General features: G+C 44.6%; 1 protein-coding gene and 1 long non-coding RNA gene across 2 annotated transcripts in view; one reads left to right on the top strand and one right to left on the bottom strand.

Moving 5' to 3' along the window:
* Window positions 1–1,930: 1,930 nt before the first annotated feature.
* Window positions 1,931–8,196, bottom strand: LOC113615917 (uncharacterized). Its single transcript, XR_003431158.1, has 3 exons — window positions 7,924–8,196; window positions 3,852–3,970; window positions 1,931–2,842 (listed from the first exon to the last, which is right to left on the bottom strand). It is a non-coding gene; the product is annotated as an uncharacterized LOC113615917 (long non-coding RNA).
* A 284-nt stretch (window positions 8,197–8,480) lies between these two features.
* The window catches only part of DHX8 (DEAH-box helicase 8), a 29,188-nt gene continuing 19,747 nt past the window's right edge, over window positions 8,481–17,921 (top strand). The window contains exons 1-9 of the mRNA XM_027098991.1: window positions 8,481–8,709; window positions 13,071–13,156; window positions 13,658–13,730; window positions 14,144–14,229; window positions 14,914–15,023; window positions 15,411–15,752; window positions 16,131–16,275; window positions 16,369–16,572; window positions 17,265–17,352. Of these exons, the coding sequence (XP_026954792.1) occupies window positions 8,562–8,709; window positions 13,071–13,156; window positions 13,658–13,730; window positions 14,144–14,229; window positions 14,914–15,023; window positions 15,411–15,752; window positions 16,131–16,275; window positions 16,369–16,572; window positions 17,265–17,352 (1,282 nt within the window). The 5' untranslated portion in view covers window positions 8,481–8,561. The remainder of the gene's footprint in view (window positions 8,710–13,070; window positions 13,157–13,657; window positions 13,731–14,143; window positions 14,230–14,913; window positions 15,024–15,410; window positions 15,753–16,130; window positions 16,276–16,368; window positions 16,573–17,264; window positions 17,353–17,921) is intronic.

The following is a 17,921-nucleotide window of genomic DNA, read 5'->3' on the forward strand; positions in this document are numbered from 1 at the left end:
CCTGGTGGCGCAGTGGATAAGACTCTACCCTCCCAATGCACAGGGCCCGGGTTCGATCCCTGGTCAGGGAACTAGATCCCACATGCATGCCGCAACTAAGGAGCTGGCGAGCCACAACTAAGACCTGGAGCAACCAAATAAATAAATAAATATTAAAAAAAAAAAAAAAACGAATTCGGGAGTGAGGAGTCTAGGGCTGGAGTGGTGTCTGTGGGAGGTCAGAGACTTAGGATCCTTCTACCCTTTTGCTCTATGAACCCTAGGGTCATGACCTTGTTCATATGGTCCAATATGACTCAACACTATCACATCTGTACTTCCAGCAGGGAAGGGGGAAAAATGGGAAAAAGACAGGACCTGAAAGTACTATAGGAACAGAATTGGGAGAGTTGCCTACTGATTAGTGCTTTCACTGCCATGGCCGGGTTCGATCCCTGGTCCGGTAACTAAGATCCCACAAGCTGCGCGGTGCGGCCAAAAAACAAACAAACAAACTATAGGACCAGAGTCCCAGACTTAGCTAGACATGTGGCCGCCCACAATAAAGGTTACATTACTCATCTGCCTTGTAGATAAGTAGCCAATAAGAGGTGAGCAAAAGACACGTGAGCAACTCCTATATCCACCCTACAACATGCTTTGAATACCGCTATATCCTTGGATAATGAATCAGAGAGTGCACTGTGGTGAAAGCCAAATTAAGGCTAGTCTCCTGAAGGAGGGGTTTCACGATGCTATCCACGTGTCAAGGAGTATGAGAATTGAAGACTTTAGGGCAGTGGCCCTTCAACCAGGGTTGGTTTTGCCCCTCAGGGGACATTTGGCAATCTCTGGAGACATTTTTGGTTGTCACGACGGGGGGCAGAGGATACAATTGGCATCTAGTACGTAGAGGCCAGGAATGCTGCTAAATCACCTATAGTGCATAGGAAAACCCCACCACCGGCAACGAATGATCTCTGCCCAAAAGGTCAGTAGTGCTGAGGTTGAGAAAACTTGCATTAGGGGATTAGGGAAGCGGTTCCCAAACTTTGCTACACATTAGAATCACCCGGAAGCATTAAAAAATCCTGATGCCCAGGTCACACCCAGACCAGTGAACTCAGAATATCGTGGAGTGAAACCCAGACATCAGTATTTTAAAAAGATCCCAGATGATTCCAACGTGCAGCAAAATTTGAGAATCACTGGATTAGGAGGTAACTGGTAACCTCTCTGAGAGGGGAGTTTCAACAACGACTGGCACAGAGTGGGCTCTCAGTACATGTCTGTTGAATGAATGAATACATAAATGAATAACATCATGAGGGTGGAAGCAAATGGTCAGGGGTTGAGGGGATAAGTTGGACAAGGGGGCAGGTGGGAGGAGGGGGAACAGAGAGATTTGAGTACAGTTTACTTTTCGCAGAGCTCTGGTTGTATCAGGAAACAGATAAGGAGAGTAGGTTGAGTGAAAGCAGATAGAGAAAAGATTTCCTTTTTAAAAAAAAATTAATTTTTAAAAAAATTTTTGGCTGTGTTGTGTCTTCATTGCTGTGTGTGGGCTTTCTCTAGTTGCGGTGAGCGGGGGCTACTCTTCATTGCTGTGCGCGGGCTTCTCATTGCGGCAGCTTCTCTTGTGGAGCACGGGCTCTAGGCGTGCAGGTTTCAGTAGTTGTGGCATGAGGGCTCAGTAGTCGTACATTGGGTTAGAGAGAGGAATTTCAGATATTGAGGTCAGGGGAGTAGAACCATTTCAAATAAAGATGGCATCTAATGAATTGATTTGATTACATTATCTCTTAAATCCCTTCTAACTCTAAAACTTCATGAAGGGCTTCCCTGGTGGCGCAGTGGTTGAGAGTCTGCCTGCCGATGCAGGGGACACGGGTTCGTGCCCCGGTCCGGGAAGATCCCACATGCCGCAGAGCGGTTGGGCCCGTGAGCCATGGCCGCTGAGCCTGCGCATCCGGAGCCTGTGCTCCGCAACGGGAGAGGCCACAACAGTGAGAGGCGCACGTACCACAAAAAAAAAAAAAAAAAACTTCATGAGAAGTACAAGTGATTGAAACTGCATTTAAATCCAAATATGCAAGTAGCTGACAGCGTGACCCCAATCAATCCTTGTGAAACGTGAAGTCCCATCAGGTCCAAGTCCATGGGGATAAAACAGGATGGGGATTTCAGCATGTGATCAGTAGGGAGGTTGATCAATCATTATGGGATCTCCATGTCTTGCAAAATTTTTCAGGTAAGTTCTACTCACACCACTATTTGAGAATTAGGGAAGATCAGAGTCTTTCTGGGTCATGTAAAAACAAATACATGCAGGGATTCCCTGGCTGTCCAGTGGTTAGGACTCTGCGCTTCCAATGGGGGGACTTCCCTGGTGGCACAGTGGCTAAGACTCCACGCTACCAATGCAGGGGGAACGGGTTCGATCCTTGGTCTGGGAAACAAGATCCCGCAACCTGAGCAGCGCGGCCAAAAAAAAGCAAATATATGACTAAGAAGAAAGAATATCTTTGCCCCACACAAACCTTTGTGATAAAGGTTTATCCGCACTTCCCTTCTTCCTCTCCCTCAGCCAATTTGCAGCAAAAGAGGGTAAGATGTTGTTGTGTGGAACAAATGATTCTTTTGAAAGGTGAAACCACAGGTTGGTGTTTATGGAGGACAGACCAGGGGCGCTACTGAGAGGCAAAGCGGATGCTTATTAGGATTTCTGATCATTACTGAAGCAGGCAGGGAAGCTGGGGCCCTGAACTCTGTCTCTTTCTTCTTGGCCTTGAAAGCAGGAGCCGGCTTCCTAATTGCCCCATATGCTGGTTTTATTTGGTGGCTCAGCTGGGTGTAGTGAACCCTAGGAAGAGATGCATTCATTTTTAGTTACCTCACCAGATTGCTAATTTTCACTCTGGAGGCATCAATCACCATAATGACTATAATCCCAGGACAGAGAGGCAGCTATTTCGGCACCAGGGCAGCAGCTATTGCTACCACCAAAGCTCCTTTGAGGCTCAGGGCCTGGAGAGCCCAGGGAGAAGTCCCTCATGGCTTGCTCTGCCGGGCACTCTCAGATTTGGGATGGAGGGCATGCTGGGAAGTCATCCTTCTTTTCTTGGGGGAAGAAATGGAGTTTCCAAAGGAGCAGTGTCTTTGGAGTTAGTGGCAAGTGTGCAGATTAACACAGACCTTTGGTCCGGAGCTAACTGGGCAGCTGTTTACATGCCTGACCTGCAAACAGAACACCAGCTCCTCTTTTCTCTGCTCTTTTCCTATCAACATACTTCTTGGTTTGCCTTGTTTTTTGCATCTTTCCTGAGGAAAGCCTCAAGTTACTAAAGAACGACCTCAAGCAGAAACCAGAGGCTACAAAAATACCCTGCTCCCAGAGGTCGGGGCTAAGTATCACTAGAGAAAAAAAAAGCTCAGTGTAACTTGTCACGTTGTCACCTAGACTTGTAATATTGACTTAAATTTTTTCTTTCCCTGTCTTTTTTTTAAAGTTTTAAATCCTGCCATATGCTGATCTCCTAATTGGCTTCCTTGCCTTTTTTTTTTTCCCTCTCTTCTCTTTTTTTTTAAAAAATATTTATTTCTTTATTTGGTTGTGCCAGGTCTTAGTTGTAGCAGGCAGGTTCCTTAGTTGTGGCATGCATGTGGGATCTAGTTCCCTGACCAGGGACCGAACCCAGGCCCCCTGAATTGGTAGCGTGGAGTCTTAGCCACTGTGCCACCAGGGAAATCCCCCCAAAATTTCTTTTTAAAGAAAACCAACCTAAATGAAGTCTACGAAATATCCACTACATCCCGAAGCAGGGTCACTTAAAGACGATTAACTAATAAATAAATATGTGAAAATTTCTTACCTTTTCCACAGACGATGAGGAGGTAGAGATGGGGGAATAAATTCTCTTAACAAGTTCACATCCTAAGGGTGTCTGGGTGTCTGACTTTTTTTTCTTCCCCTGACATTTTAAAGACAGCCCTGAAAGTGAGAGAGAAAAGAGGAAACTTAACTGTGACAAAAAAGGAAAAGTCTGTTAAGAAGGAATTTTTTTTGCCTAATAATATAAAACTTTGGAGAATTTAGAGCTCAAAGCATCCTTTGTTAATGATGGCAGGTTGACGGCCTAAGAGGAGGGGAAATTTTAGGTCAGGGACATTTGGGGTGAAACTGAGGCTGTGCTTGAGCATCGTAAGATAAGGCAGACAAATAAAGGATTGCAACAGGAGGAACGGCCCTCTGAGATGGCCCTGGCCCCATCTGCCCCCTTCCCTCCCCTGAGCTGACCTCAGAGGACCAGAAGCAAGCGTGCTTTGTTTTTTGTCTTCCAATCACCTGCCCTTATGTTTAGGCAGCAGACAGACCAGACTAATAAACACAGCTCTGCCCCCAGTCACGCATATGGTATTAAGAATATTCTAGTTCTTCCTTGATGGCTTTCTACTGCCTTTCTGCCCCCTAATGATCCTTTCTAGAACCTACCACAGTGCCTGTGCACGAAGTAGATGTTCAATACATGTTTGATGAATTGATTCAAATTTGGAGAAGAATTTGGGGGAAAAGAGTAAAAAATGAGGGGTGTTTCACTACTTCACTCTCTCTGGGGTCCTGTCCCTCTCAGCGAGAGCCTCGGATGAAAGGGCTCAGGCCCTTCCTACCAATGACTTTCGGTTGGTTCCCAGAGTCTCCGGTTGGGTCAGGGCCCCAGTGGAGCAGTGAAGTCGGTGCCATTTCTTTCTGAACTCTCCCTGCACTAATAACAATAACAGTTGAGTGGCAGTCACAGGCTTAGAAGCAAATCATTCTGACTTTGCCTTCCAGAGCAGAGCTGTTTCCCCTGAGGTCCCAGCAGAAAAAGTCAGGGCTCTCTTGGTTGCAGCAACACCATTTTTAAAAATTAATTAAATTAAATTAATTAGTAATTAATTTTTGGCTGTATTGGGTCTTCGTTGCTGCGCGCAGGCTTTCTCTAGTTGTGGCGAGTGGGGGCTACTCTTCGTTGTGGTGCGCGGGCTTCTCATTGCAGTGGCTTCTCTCTCTCTTTTTTTTAAACAAATTTATTTATTAATTTTTCAATTTTTGGCTGTTTTGGGTCTTCGTTGCTGCGTGTGGGCTTTCTCTAGTTGGGGCGAGTGGGAGCTACTTTTCATTGCGGTGCGCGGGCTTCTCATCGCGGTGGCTTCTCTTGTTGCAGAGCACAGGCTCTAGGCACATGGGCTTCAGCAGTTGTGGCACGTGGGCTCAGTAGTTGTGGCTCGCAGGCTCTAGAGCGCAGGCTCAGCCATTGCGACGCACAGGCTTAGCTGCTCTGAGGCATGTGGGATCTTCCTGGACCAGGTATCAAACCCGTGTCCCCTGCATTGGCAGGCAGATTCTTAACCACTGTGCCACCAGGGAAGGCCTACCATTTTGTTTTGGTGACAGGAAGTCCTGTGGTTTTTCTCACCAACTTCCCTGAGGATGCCATCTTTCAGCTACACACACGTAGATTATTTCTGCTTTCCATCCATCCAATCTAGGGCTGCCAAGAGGTTCAAGACTTTCTTCTCTGCTTCTTACTTTCCCCCAAGCCCCAAGTTCTTACCCCAATGCCAGAAGCTGGGACCAGTCTCTGGGACAAAACAGAAATAATGTGGGAATTGTGGGTAGGGTTGAACACATACATCAATCTAGGAACAGGCATAAAAGCAAAGCCCTTGTTATTACAGGAGGGCAGTGGGAAATTATTTCTTATCCATCATGGGTGGTGGTAGTGATTAAGCATAAGCTATTTGTTTCAGTCTTTTATTTTATTTATTTATTTATTTATTTTGGCCACACCACATGGCATGTGGGATCTTAGTTCCCCGACCAGGGATGGAACCTGTACCCACTGCAGTGGAAGCTTGGAGTCTTAACCACTGGACCACCAGGGAAGTCCCTCAATATTTTAAATATTGTTTTGTGAAGGTAGATTATTTAATGGGAACTATCAACAGCTGTATTAAAGGGGCCACATGGAGGCTGTCCAAGGAAAGCAATATAATAATAACAGGCAATTTATTACATCTGGTTTAATATTTAAAAACATATCCAAAGGACAATGAGAATGAATTCACTTTTTTTTTTTTGGCTGTGCCGCTCCACTTGTGGGATCCTTGTTCTCCGACCAGGGATTGAACCCAGGCTCTCGGCAGTGAAAGTGCTGAGTCCTAACCACTGGACCACCAGGGAATTCCCAGAATGAATTCACTTTAAAAACTTATTTTAATTTTATTTTTTATTGAGGTATAGTTGATGTACATTATAATATGTTTCAGGTGTACAACATAGTGATTCACAATTTTTAGTGGTTATACTCCATTTATAGTTATAATAAAATATTGGCTATATTTCCTGTGCTCTAAATATATCCTTGTAAGAATGAACTCACTTTTTAAAAAAATTTTTTATTGGAGTATAGTTGATTTACAATGTTGTGTTAGTTTCAGGTGTACAGCAAAGTGATTCAATTATACATATACATATATCTGCTCTTTTTTAGATTCTTTTCCCATATAGGCCATTAAAAAGTATTGAGTAGAGTTCCCTGTGCTATACACTGGGTCCTTATTAGTTATCAATTTTATAGTAGTGTGTATATGTCAATCCCAATCTCCCAATTTATCCCTCCCCGCCATGAACTCACTTTTGAACTGCATTTGGTCCAATGTCTTTCATGGGGAGAGAGAGGAGCATTCCACATGCATCTGTGTTTGGGCTGTCAATTTATCAGTATCTATGCATTTGTTGTTTTCCTCTGGCTTCAAAAAAAAAAAATCCCTTGGTATTACAGAATATATGTGTATTGAATAAAAAAACTTTGACTTCTGAAAACGTGTACTTAATGGCATATGCAAATAAAATGTAGTCAGTTTTGCTGTTAATATTTACTATTGAGATGTGTGTTCAATAATTCCCAAATAATTCAAAGAGTTCTTATGGTACTGCTACCAATACTACATGTTATAGTTCTATAGTGCTTTTTCCCACAGAGCTTTTAAAACAAAACAAACTCCACGTTTTTTTCCCCATCCAGTTAAATATTGGAAGAAAGCAGAGCATTAATTTATATATATTTTGAAAGGCAAAGAAGCACAAAGAAAAGAATTCAATGGAATAAGCCCCAGGTATCGTAACTCCAGGCTGGCAAGTTGAGCTCACTGAATCAAGGGCAGGATTTTCCATCCCATTCATGGGGGAAAGGAGGAAGAGAAAGGGGGAGTGGGAGGAATGCAGAGGGTACAGTACTAATTCCTTAGGAACGTGGAAACATGGAGCTCTTGGAAGCAGTGAGAGCTACTGCTCTGGGGTTTTCTCCCTCTGCTATTCTTTAGTCCACGGTGAGATGTTGGAGGAACAGAGTTCAAAGGTGCAGCAGTGTAATGTAGCCTGAAGCCAGAAGCAAAAGGGTCTGATTTCATCCCTTTTGATCAGACAGACACTCACTTGGGGGTGCCTCTGTTTCCTCATTCATCACGCAGAGCAGTGTAGTGTGGGAAAATCCTCACGTCTGTCACATAGGAAAAGGGGGCCTGAAGCAGAAGCTGGGAGACCTGAGCTTATCGACTTTGGGTTCACAGCACAGCTGATATTTGGGGGAACAAGTTCTGAGAGGACTGAGGGTATGAGCATCCGGAAAATCGGGGGTTGAGAAGTGGTTTTCACAAGAGCTGAGCCAGGTGGCTCTCTGGGGTCTCAGACTGAGGAGATCTACGCTTGACAGACTTTACGGTGACCATTGTCTCAGCTTTGGGATTATAGCAACTGCCATTTGTAGTGTGTTTACTACGAGTCAGGCTCCTTGTACAGTTATCTCATTTGATCATCACCTAAACCTAGTTAGAGCAACATCATCCCAGTTTACAGATGAGAAAACTAAGCCCCAAGAGATTAATTGGCCCAAGGTCACTCACCTAGATAGTGGAAGTATCAGTTTCTTCGTCTGTAAAATGAGTTAATGACAGAACTAGACTCCATCGCCTGCTGGTTTGTTACAGAATCGCTTGAGATAGTCATGACCCAAGCGGAAGCAAAGCCCCAGGAATATAGGGATCGGCTGTAAAGCGAATCTTGCCTTTTCCATATTTGAATTCGGGTACCTTTTTCAAGGCTTCTAAAGCGCGGTTCGTTGGGGTGGAGGGGAGTTCGATGGGGGGGGAGGTCGCGACCGCCTTTCCCCAGATCCCCTTGCGCAGGCCCCGGTCGCCCTCTGCCGACGTAGGGCGGAAGCGCGTGGAGAATGAACGTTTCCGAGCCTGAGAGCGGGCCAAGAACCTCGTTGGCCTGTAGAGGGCGCCTCCCTGTGTGCAGAGTAATCCACTCAGCCGTCCCTTCCTTAAGCACTTCCTGTGTGATCTCTATGGTCCATCCGATAACGCCAAGAGAAGCTCCTGGAGATACCAATTTACCGTAAACAAAAATCGAAGTGCGCTGACCCGGAAGAGGAAGCTGGAGCGGGGCGGGAGTAACCCGGAAGGCCGGCAGTGAGGGGGCCCGGCGGGTACAGTAGCTCCGAAGGCTGGCAGTGAGGGGCGCGGGGCAAATCGTAGCCATGGCGGTGGCCGTGGCTACGGCGGCAGCCGTACCCGGAACAGAGCTGGGCCCCGCGGAAGAACTAGCCAAACTCGAGTATCTGTCTTTAGTGTCGAAGGTTTGCACTGAGCTGGACAATCACTTGGGGATCAACGACAAGGATCTGGGTGAGTCCGCGGAGGTCTCTGCGCCATCTGGGTTTGGGCTTGAGGGAAGGGGAAGGAGAAAGGGGATTGATGGACCGAGTGTGTGGGTCCGTGTGAGTCTATCTCTTTGTCAGAGACTTGGCCCAGGCAACCTGCGGCAGTGGCCTCCTCTTGAGAGCCCTCCGGGCCGAGCTGTTAGAAACCATTTCCCAGAGCTGTCGGTGAAACCTGGAGCGGCCATCGCTTTGGTTTTTTTTTTTCAGCCACAGACAATTAAACAGCGTTAACAACAACAGCGTAGAGCCACATAATGATGATGATGAAGATGTTCATGGCAGACACTTATTGGGTTCTCATTACATGCCAGATATTATGCTCAGTGTTTTACTTACATTATCTTATTTGGTTTTCATACCACTCTGTGAGATAGTATCTGTTTATAGTTTAAGAAAACAAGGCTCCAAGTAATTAAGTAACACCCCTCAAGATCACATATCAAATGTGAGCGAGCCTGGTCTGAATCCAGGTCTTTTGTAGTCTGTGGCTTTAACTGTGCTCTTAACCATTCATGCTTATACTATCTCTCAAGCACCAATGTCTAGTGTCTGTCAAACATTAGACGTCTTGGGACAAACTGTATACAGGGAGAACCCAAACTGAGAAAATGGAAAAGACTGGGGTCCTACAGCTTAAGGCCACAGGCAGTTGGAGTCCTTATGAAAGCAGAGGGATGGATGGGGTCGAGAGCATGAGTGGAGGGATTTTTTGACAGGTACAGGGATGCTTCATCCATTTTAAAAGGAAGGAGGACAGAATATGGTTGTAGATGCAGATGGATTTAGGGACTGGTGGTAGGGCGATGAGGGAGAGAGTTCCAATGTGACTGTTCTGTTTTCTAAATGAAGATGAAGTCATCAGTTGGAGGGATGGAAGGGAAGGGACACATGCATGACAAAGAGGCGTCAGGGAAGTTAGATATGTGATCTTGGGTAAGATGTAATTTCTGTGAAGCTGTGTTTCTCATCTGTGAAATAGGTATGATACTGTGTTCTTCACAGGGTTAGTATATAACACCTGTATATTTTAGTTCACTTTTCTCTTGCCTTCTATCAAGATGTACCTATCCTGTGTCATTTTTCCTCAGTCTTCTCTTTTAGATAATAATGAGGTGATATTCTCGTCAGTTTGCTATCTCTCTGGGTAATATGTTCCTTCATTCAGCAAACCTTTGTTGAGCTAGGGGCTTAGGAATACAGTAGAGAACAAGGTAGATTCCCTCGGTCAGTGCACTTACATTGTTTCTCTTTCTCTCTCTTTTGAACTACAGTGTACTAATGCCTTAGCCTCTTTTAGAGGAAACAAAAAGTTATTGAGACCAAAACTGCCTCGCCCCCACCTTCGAGGGCCACTTGCAAGTCCAAGTTGTCAGGTGCAATAGATCTGAGGTTCCACCAACCCCCTCCTTAGGTTTGATTAATTTACTGGAGTGGCTCACAGAACTCAGAGAAACGTTTTACTAACTGGTTTGTTATATTTATTTATTCATTTATGGCTGCGTTGGGTCTTTTGTTGCTGCTCCTGGGCTTTCTCTAGTTGTGGCGAGTGGGGGCTGCTCTTGGTTGTGGTGCGCGGGCTTCTCACTGCGGTGGCTTCTCTTGTTGTAGAGCATGGGCTCTAGGCGTGCGGGCTTCAGTAGTTGTGGCACAAGGGCTCAGTAGTTGTGGCTCGCAGGCTTCAGAGTGCAGGCTCAGTAGTTGTGGCGCACGGGTTTAGTTGTTCCACAATATGTGGGATCTTCCCAGGCCAGGGATCGAAGCTGTGTCCCCTGCATTGGCAGGCAGATTCTTATCCACTGTACCACCAGGGAAGTCCCTAACTGGTTTGTTATAAAAAGATATAACTCAGGAACAGCTAAATAGAAGGTCTGTGGCAAGGAGAGAGGAGCTTCCATGCTCTCTGAGTGCCCCACACTCCCCGAATCTCCATGTTGTTCACCATCCTGGAAGCTGTCCAAACCCTGTCCTTTTGGGTGTTTATAGAGGCCTCACTGTATAGGCACAGTTGATTAAATCATTGGCCATTGATGACTGAACTCAATCTCCAGCCCCTCTCCCCTCCCCAGAGATCAGGTTGGGGCTGAAAGTTCCAGCCCTCTAATCTCCTGATTGGTTTCCCTGGCAACTAGCCCTCATCCTAGTTACCTAGGGGCTTTCCTAAGGTTATCTCAGGAACATAAAAAAAAGATAACTTACTCTCTGCACTTAGGAAATTCCAAGGGTTTTAGGAGCTCCGTGCCAGGAATGGAGACCAAATATGTATTTCTTCTTATAAATCACAGTATCACACTGTTAAACACAGAATTACAAAAACAGTAACATTAAAAATACTAATATTGGAAAAGTGTGATAAACAATATTGTTTTGATGAAACTAAATTGCCAGAGTTGGTTTTAATAACAAAAAGGTATATATTTACTTCTTTTGTGTTTTATTTGTTGACTTGATTCTTTTGATTTTGACCTTGATGTATTATCATTTAAATCAGTCTCATTGTTTTTCCTGTTTTCAACAATGAGCTTGTTTTTAATTACTGATCCAGTTTTTGGTACTTCAGTTAATTTAATGATGTCCTCATATAATTCTGAAAATTAAAAAACAAAATCCTCATTAATGACGGCTGCAGTATGAATATGCTGCTGGCTGCTTTAGGCTTGGCTCTTTTGAGCATTGTATGACTAGCACCATGTGACTTAGTTCTCCCTCCACATTTCTCTAAAGAATTTGTGCTCTGAAATCAGATTTCTGGATTCCAGTCCTGGCTCCACCAATTATTGGGTAATTCACTGTCTCGAACCCTCAGCCTCCTCATCTGTAAAACAGGAACAATAATGGTACCTACCTATGAGGGTCGTTGTGAGAACCATGGGGATAACCCATGTGAAACACTTAGCGTAGTGCCTGGCATGTAGTAGATGTTTGAAAAGTCTTAACCACTGATGTTGTTATTAACTTGTTACTTAAAAAAAGCTGATGGCATCTGGCTTTCACTTAATGTCATAAAAAAGGTAAAGGCAAATTTCAGCATGGAAATGGTATGGTGTTACTAGTTTATAAGTTAGCTATCCAGATATTCCATGTTATTATTATTTTTTAAGGATTAACATCCAAATGAAGGGAATTTGCTGGCGGTCCAGTGGTTAGGACTCCATGCTTTCACTGCAGAGGATACGGGTTCAATCCCTGGTCGGGGAACTAAGATCCCGTAAGCGGAGTGGTGCGGCAAAAAAAAAGAAATCCAAATGAAATCATTAAAATTTTCATGTGGAACTTACAGTGTGAGGCTTATTATCTCAGCCTATCATAATGCACTTTTCTCCTGAAAGTCTTGTAATTAATAAATAGTTCTAGGGCTTTCCTGGTGGTGCAGTCCCGGATGCAGGGGACACGGGTTCGTGCCCCGGTCCGGGAAGATCCCACATGCCGCGGAGTGGCTGGGCTCGTGAGCCATGGCTGCTGAGCCTGCGCGTCCGGAGCCTGTGCTTCGCAACGGGAGAGGCCACAACAGCGAGAGGCCTGCGTACCGCAAATAAAATAAATAAATAAATAGTTCTAATATTAGAAATTTCAAAACGAAGCCGGTTTGTAGACCAAAATCTGTGGGAGAGGGGCAAGTGAGTCTTTCACCGACTCTGATGTTGTACCATCCAGCAGCTGCCTGGCCCTCATATATAGATCAGGTGTGTCCTTTCAGAAACTGTAGAAAGCATCCTATTTGTGCATGTGTCCATGTGTGCGTGCATGTACACATGCACATGGGCTCATGCTCTTGGACGTGGTTGCCTCTAGAATCTATATGGTGGAGTACATATCTAGCAGTTTCATGAAGAGAGTACAGTGATCTGGGACAAGGAGGTCTTCCTCCCTTAAATACACTCAAGGGCCTGATGAGCCATTTCTTGTTTTTACTTATGAAAATTAACTAGACTATACATGGCTAATCTTGGTAGTCTAAATTCTTTCTTTACCCTTACTGAATGGTGGTCGTCGGTTTTTATGACTGTTGGATAACCCAACTGGTTTTATTTATTTGTTTATTTATTTATTTTTTGCCGTACGCGGGCCTCCCACCACTGTGGCCTCTCCCGCAACGGAGCACAGGCTCCGAACACGCAGGCCCAGTGGCTGTGGCCCACAGGCCCAGCCGCTCCGCGGCACGCGGGATCCTCCCGGACCGGGGCTCGAACCCGCGTCCCCTGCATCAGCAGGCGGACCCCCAACCACGGCGCCACCAGGGAAGCCCTGGTTTTATTTTTAACATACTTGAAACTGATTTCTTGCTCAAGTCTCCATTCTTCTTGTTGTAATCCCTTTTCTCATTTGCAGCTGAATTTGTGATCAGTCTTGCTGAGAAAAATACCACCTTTGATACTTTTAAGGCTTCACTGGTCAAAAATGGTGCAGAATTCACGGTATGTGTATGCAGAGAACCCTCTTTTGTTTCAATGTCACTGTTGGATTTAAATTTTGATAGTACATGCCAATCAAGTAAGCCATTAAGTGTGATGTTTTCATGCCACTAAGCAGTGGTAATGTAACCGAATTACCTGTGACACCTTTCTAGGAAAATGGGGCAGGATTTCCATTATTAAGTCCTTATGGGTGTTTACATTCTTGTTCTGTGAATCAGGAAGTGAAAAGCAAGAGTCTAGGTTTGAGAGGTAGTTCTAAACCATGGGAAATAAAGTGGTTGATGGGAACTAAATTACTTACCCCCAGAGAGTCCTAAATATTAGCTTTCTCTGAGGCTATGTTACTAGGTTCGTGCCATGTTAGGTTGACACTGTATGCTTCATTTGTCCCAGTTAGCTAAATTCAGGTGCATAACCATCCTTTTCTAAAGGACACCCCTTTTCTTAGTGTTTTTAAGCACTGATCCAGGAGCTGACAATTTTTCTTGTTTCTTTTCAAAGGATTCTCTTATTAGTAACTTGCTGCGTCTCATACAAACCATGCGGCCTCCAGCGAAGCCTTCCACAAGCAAAGGTGAGTAGAGCTCCTAGCCAAGCTTCATCTCCAGAATAGTTTAGATTGTAAGCGTCCTGTAAATTGCATTTATTTCCCTTGCAGAAGCTGCTGAGCAAGTAAATGTTCTAGTAAAATTTTCAAGTGACTTAAGACAAAATTAAAATGATAAGACATAACCAATCAAATGAATGCTGAATCATACTCCCCACTGCCACGCCAGGATAGTTTGTTAAGGGTTTTGTAATCGGTGTTTTTTTTTTTTTTTTTGAAAATTGAATTACGTTTATAGTAATGTATGTGAGTAATATGTAGAAAAATGTTCTGTTTTTAGTTTGATGCAAATCTAATGTTGAAGTTCTTTTGTTAACCACTAAGAGTATTAAATATATCTTTTTTTTTTTTAACCCCTTCATGCGCTTTAATGAAACAAGATCCAGTTGTTAAACCCAAAACTGAAAAAGAAAAGCTGAAGGAACTCTTTCCAGTCCTTTGCCAACCAGACAACCCTTCAGTTCGGGTACTGTTATCATGAGAGCATGAGGATGAGGGTGTCTGCTGTAACTGCATTTTCCCCCCTCCTCACCCCTTTTCTTTGTCTCATTAGTTATTAATTTTAAGTTTGTCTACACTGTAACATATTTTTCAAAGTGAAAGTGGTCACTCCCTGAGCACATACTGTTGTATAGAATAGTGTTAAAGGGTTCAGAGAACCATATTTTAGGGAAATGAGATTGGGAATTATGGAAAGCAGTGATTGGGGATCTGGAACAAGTATGAAACAACTTAAGGTTCTGGAACAGATGCCTGATGTGCGAAATTAGATTTTGACATCTAATTTTAGATGTCATTTAATTTTTCTGACATTTAATTTTTCTAATTTTAGAAAAAAATTTGACATCTCTTTTCTGTTTATAATCATCATTTTCATGCTTTCACAGGAGGGGTGATATCTAATTGCCTTCCATAGGCTTGTATTAAGGACAAGGGGGATTTGCCAAGTGTAGAAATGATTTCCAGGAACCTTTGCTCATACCTTCTTCCTCTCTCTCAAATTGTGTTGGAAATCTCTGTCCTCTCTGCTTCTTTACATAAGTGGTCAGAAATGTAGGGGGTGTTAGATTTGTAGATGTACCTGAAGTACAGATTCTTGAGTGACTTTTCTGTCCCTCTTCTCCTAACTTGGCTGCCTCTGCCCTTGTAGACCATGCTGGATGAGGATGATGTGAAAGTCGCTGTGGATGTCCTGAAAGAACTGGAGGCCTTGATGCCCAGCGCAGCAGGCCAGGAGAAGCACAGAGATGCTGAGCACCGGTTTGTCCCTAGCGTCCTGTCCTTTGGAAGTTTAGGATATGGTGATAGTTGAATTCTGGACCAGCCAAGCAAAATTTTGGGCAAGTTTACAGAATCTAGACTGGCCACGTACCATACTGTTGCATCTATTTTCATTGCTCCCTGTCGAGAATGTTTATGCAGCAAATGCTGAGGTGTTCAGAAGATAGAAATCCAGGTTGAAAGAGGATGAATATGTTTGTGGCCTCCTTTATTGGCCTGCAGGGATGTCATAGTTATTGAAACTCTGGTTCAGTTCAGCATTTAGTGGGTACCTGCCATGTACATGGCACTGTGCTGGGTGCTTGGGAAGGCAAAGATGGAATTGGGCTGGTTTCTTTTTCAGACAGGTATTTGTTGATTTGTTAGGGACAAGACAAAGAAGAAGAAGCGGAGCCGAGAGCGAGACCGCGAGCGAGACCGAGACCGCAATAGAGACCATAAGCGGAGACACCGGTCCCGCTCTCGATCACGTTCCCGGACCCGGGAGAGGAATAAGGGGAAGTCTAGATATCGGTCCAGGAGCAGAAGTCAGAGTCCCCCCAGAGACCGGAAAGACCGAGACAAGTATGGGGAGAGGAATCTGGACAGATGGCGGGATAAGCACGTGGACCGCCCTCCCCCAGAAGAGCCCGCCATCGGGGACGTTTACAACGGCAAAGTTACCAGCATCATGCAGTTTGGATGCTTTGTGCAGCTGGAGGGACTAAGGTAATGGCTGGTACTCTGCTTTCACACCACTGAAGGACAGAATTTCTTTTATCACGGGATTTTCACATTCTAAAAAATTACTGTATCAGATTGTTAGAAGTTGACTTTTTATTTGAAATGTCATAGAGCCATTTATTCCTTCCTCTGCCTTCGGGAGATCTGCCCTTTTGCTGGTTGAGACAGATGAGAATTTGTTGCCCCCTGGCCCCCAACTTTTTCTCTGGGAGGGTGATAATCCTATTTTATTGTTTGGCCACCTTCTTGGAACTTTCCTCTTGAGTTTAAGACCACTTCCCTTTGTTCATTTCCAACAAGCGTGGAAATCGGTTGGGGAAAAAGTATTTTAGCATGTTCCAGACGTGTGTGACTCTCCCTCAGGAAGCGGTGGGAAGGCCTGGTGCACATCTCTGAGCTCCGCCGGGAAGGCCGTGTGGCCAATGTGGCTGATGTGGTGAGCAAAGGCCAGAGGGTCAAGGTCAAAGTGCTGTCCTTCACTGGGACCAAGACCAGCTTGAGCATGAAGGTAGGTGAGATATCCAGCCGGTTTCCACCACTGATGGCCAGGGAAACATAAGAGGACGGCAGGTAGGCTATGTCCCTTGTTTTTGTGCCTTAGGATGTGGATCAAGAGACTGGAGAAGATCTAAACCCAAATCGACGACGGAATCTTGTTGGGGAGACCAACGAAGAGACCTCTATGAGGAATCCGGATAGACCCACCCACCTCTCCCTCGTCAGTGCCCCTGAAGTAGAGGACGACTCGCTGGAGCGCAAGCGCCTTACCCGCATTTCTGACCCGGAGAAGTGGGAGATCAAGCAGGTTGGGGCCATTTGCTCTTACGGCCACGTAGTCATTCAGCAGGTAGCACGGTGTTTAGGAGTGCGGACCCTGGAGCATGATGGCTTGGGTGACTTTAGGCCACTTGCTAGCTTGTGATCCTGAGCCAGGTTACACTACCTTTTTGTGCCTCCACGCCCCCATCTGTAAAACAGGGCCAGTGGTGACATTGTGGGGATTAAACGAGTTAGTAGAAGTGAAGCTCTTAGGTTAGTGCCTTCCTGTGTTATGTGTTATATAAATGTTCATTCTTGTTTTCATCATTAGTCAGTAAACATAAAAACGCTGTTGGCCAGGCCACTGTGCAGATGCTAGGGCTATGAGGACCTATCATGGTTCCTACCCTTGAGGATCTCTCCTCCAGGGGAGGAGATAGATTGAAACAAATAACTGGGAAGGCTTACATATTACATAATAAGGGGTGTGCAGAATGCTGTGGAGTCAAGGGAGGGAGCAGATAACACCCTGGGGATGAGACCGTTGAGCTGTGCTTTTGGGGGCATGTTGTTGTGCCCCCCCTAGGGATGGGATATATGGTGTTCAAGGCCCTGCAGTCCTGGATCAGCAGAGGAAAAAACCTTGGTTTCCTACATGAAATCTCTGTATTAACTCTCCTACCAAAGAAGAGTTTTGATCTAGCAGGTGACAAATGCTTCCTTTTATCCTTTGGCTAGATGATTGCTGCCAATGTCCTTTCCAAAGAAGAGTTTCCAGACTTTGATGAAGAGACTGGCATTCTCCCTAAAGTGGATGATGAAGAAGGTAACCAACCACTTAGATGGAGCAGGATGATGGGTTGGGAGGACAGTTGGCAAGTTGAGCCGTGGATAGGGTTTATTTGTAGTTTAACCCAGTGCTTAAACTCATTTGTTCCTTGGGTCTCACCACTCATCTCTCAAAGGAAAAGGGTCTCCTTATGATGGAAGCAAAAAACTTCATTTTTCTGATAAATGGGTATATATTGTTACACTTGTTGCTTATAATCAGTTTTTAGGATATAAAAAGTCATAATTGTATTTTGCGGAGTGAATTTGATCTCACATTTTTAGTAATTGTTCTGTAAACCCTGGATCTGCCTAGATTACCTCTGAGTTGCCCTGGAATAATTTTTGACTTAGCCCATAGGCAGTTTTTTAAAATGGTGAACTAAATTCCTTAATAAAGTGTATATAGTTTATATAACAATAACAAATGAACATCTGCGTATATAGTTATGTAGTTTATATAACAATAACAAATGATCATCTGTGTACCTACCACCCAGTTAAGTAGAACTTTACCTACCAATACCTTTGAAACCCATACATGCCACTCTCTGATTAGATCTTCCT

The sequence above is a fragment of the Aethalodelphis obliquidens genome, unplaced genomic scaffold (assembly GCF_003676395.1).
Source record: "Aethalodelphis obliquidens isolate GAN/ISIS:26980383/991018 unplaced genomic scaffold, ASM367639v1 scaffold126, whole genome shotgun sequence".
Classification (NCBI taxonomy): Eukaryota; Metazoa; Chordata; class Mammalia; order Artiodactyla; family Delphinidae; genus Aethalodelphis; species Aethalodelphis obliquidens.